The 2,634-nt window shown below is 34.1% G+C and overlaps 1 protein-coding gene across 1 annotated transcript; it reads right to left on the bottom strand.

Moving 5' to 3' along the window:
- Nucleotides 1–1,085: 1,085 nt before the first annotated feature.
- LOC107099817 (trace amine-associated receptor 1-like) lies at nt 1,086–2,057 on the bottom strand. The gene has a single exon (XM_015398089.1). It carries the CDS (start codon nt 2,055–2,057, stop codon nt 1,086–1,088), a length of 972 nt encoding a protein of 323 aa, XP_015253575.1.
- Nucleotides 2,058–2,634: the final 577 nt, after the last annotated feature.

Raw genomic sequence — 2,634 nt, 5'->3', positions numbered from 1 at the left:
CACCCAGATACTTAAATTCACCAGCCGGCTTTATTTCATGTTGATTGATAATTATTTTGAGATCATTGTTTATAATTTTCTTAAGGGAGAAACACATGGAGACAGTCTTGGTGTAATTCAGAGTTAAGCAGTTGAAGTGCCCTGAATGAAAAAAAAAAAAATTATGATCACAGTCTTGATGTCTAAAACAGTGGCTCCGAGTCACTCAAAAGCAAAACCTATTAGCTCTGTTTGCTTCTGTCTTTGACTCAAGAAAACAAAAACAGAAATAATAACTTTCTGCTTGCTACATTTTAAATCTAGCTATAATGTCTGCAGTTGTAAAAGTTTTGTCAACTGCTGTTCTACAGAAATCTAACTGATGATTTTACATTATATTGTCCTCTAACGCAGTGAAAGAATGTCACAAAATTCATATATGCCCTGTACTCATTTTAGTAATATTATCTGTAAAACTTGGTTTCATTCTGGAATTGAAATTCTGAAATATTTCAGAACATACATGGGTTTCTTGTGTTTTCTTTTATTTGATTCATTTCAACCTTTTATCTCAATTTCTACTGGAAAAAAAAAATCAAACTCTGGGTAAGACATTTTAATTCTTAAAATAAGTGTGTTTGTTCTTGTACTGAGGAGGTAAAAAAGACATTTTGACAATGGAACAAGACAATTTAAACTTAAAATAGGAAAACACAATTGCATTATCTTATTTCAAGTACATTATATCAAATTATCTTTTTTTAAGAGTAAAAATACTCATTCCATTGGCAAACTATCTCCTTTACCTTAGACTTAGACTTAGACTCCCTCCGGAAATTAAGGACGTAATTAACCTACCTACTGTAGATTAATGGTAAATACACTTAATTTAAGAACTTTTTACTTATTTCTAGATCGTTTTTCCAGTAAAATATTTTGTTCTGGAACTGTTCAAATTCAGACACATCTAAAATTTTTAATAGATTTTAAGATTGTTTTAAAGAACTTGATAGGAACATGAATCTATTGAAGCTACAGCTGTGACCAAAAAATGTGGCATCTTCCAAAGGGATTTTTTTCATGCGCTTATCGCTATTATATGTGCCTTAGTTTAACTTAAAGTTATCATAGTTGCCAAAGAATATTTTTCCAGAAACAATCATTTTGAAGGCTGACCTGAACCATTTGTAGAAATAAGCATAAATAAACGGATTTAGAGTTGAATTGATCAGTGCAAACCAACTAGATGATTCTATCACTGAAACCATTACAAAGCTGTTGGTAAAAGGTGCAAATGTGAAAGAAAGGAAAAAAGGAGCCCAGCAAAACAGAAAAGCCCCCAAGACAATTGCCAGAGTTTTGGTGGCTTTTCTCTCCATCTTGCTGAAAGTTGGTCCAGAGTTTGTCCTGGTTTGGATGCTCCGGGCCTGTCTCTGTGCAACAACAAATATCTTCAGGTAGATGCAAAGCAGTATGACCACTGGAAGGTAAAATGATATCAAAGGCCCAACAATATTTGTCATAACATCAATAGAGCACATGTCCTGACATTCTTCAATGTTTAATCTAGAAATTATTACACCAATCGCAGTAAGAACTGAAACCCCCCAGCTTATGGCAATCATGATGTTCACAACATGAAGGCTGAATTTAGATTTGTATGTTAGAGGCTGACACACTGCATAATACCTATCAACTGAAATACAACACATGTGCAAAATTGAACATGTGCAGAACAATATATTAAAGCCATCTCTTATCTTACAAAACATGTTATCTTCATAGAAACATGAACTAAGAGAAAATGACAAACTTATAGGAAATACTAGAGCACCAACCAGCAGGTCAGCTACAGCCAGAGACTGAATCAGAGTGTTGGTGGGAGTGTGGAGTTGTTTGAAATAAGAAATAGATATTATTACAAGGAGGTTTCCACATACTGTAACAAGAGACAAAAGTGTCAGGAAAGCATACAATATTACACACACAGCAGAAGGAGTTGTTAGTTTGTAACTAAGCAGATTCATCTGAAAGCAGGGATGAAGAAACTCAATCCCAACAACAGTTCTGTTTTTCATTGGGACCACAAAACTGAATCTAAGCTCTATTATAATAAATACATCACTCATATAATGCATCAATGCAACTTGCTCACAGACATGTGAGTCTCTGTGGAACTAGTCAATGTGTCAGTGCTGGTTGCTCTGACGTAAAGTGGTCTCTGGGCACAAACCTTTAGGGCTCACTGATCAACCTCTTTGGGATTGCTAAAGAGTTATACAATTAGAATGTGAAAACTGCATCATGTTTGTGGGTCTATGTATAAAGGTCATTTTGAATAATAATTATTTGTAATTGGAACATGTATATTGTAAATTTGATGTTCTAGAGAGAAATAAAATAGATGATTGGCAGTTGTTATTTTTTTTCCCCATTTTTGACGACTAAAGGGGAACGCCCAAAAGGGGGGCAAAAGGAAACCGTACAATATACAAAAAAAGTTAACACAAACACACATGTTAGCACAAAGTTAGTGAGCAAAAGTGCACAAACTGTCCTGAGTCTGAATCAAAAACCTAATACATTATTAGTTTTTCTTGAAATTATCCAAAAGATTTTGTGCATTGTTACCAGTGTTGGGAAAGTTCTCTTTCT

The sequence above is a fragment of the Cyprinodon variegatus genome, unplaced genomic scaffold (assembly GCF_000732505.1).
Source record: "Cyprinodon variegatus isolate N-32 unplaced genomic scaffold, C_variegatus-1.0 Scaffold911, whole genome shotgun sequence".
NCBI lineage: Eukaryota > Metazoa > Chordata > Actinopteri > Cyprinodontiformes > Cyprinodontidae > Cyprinodon > Cyprinodon variegatus.
This window is presented reverse-complemented; position numbering and strand designations above follow the sequence as displayed.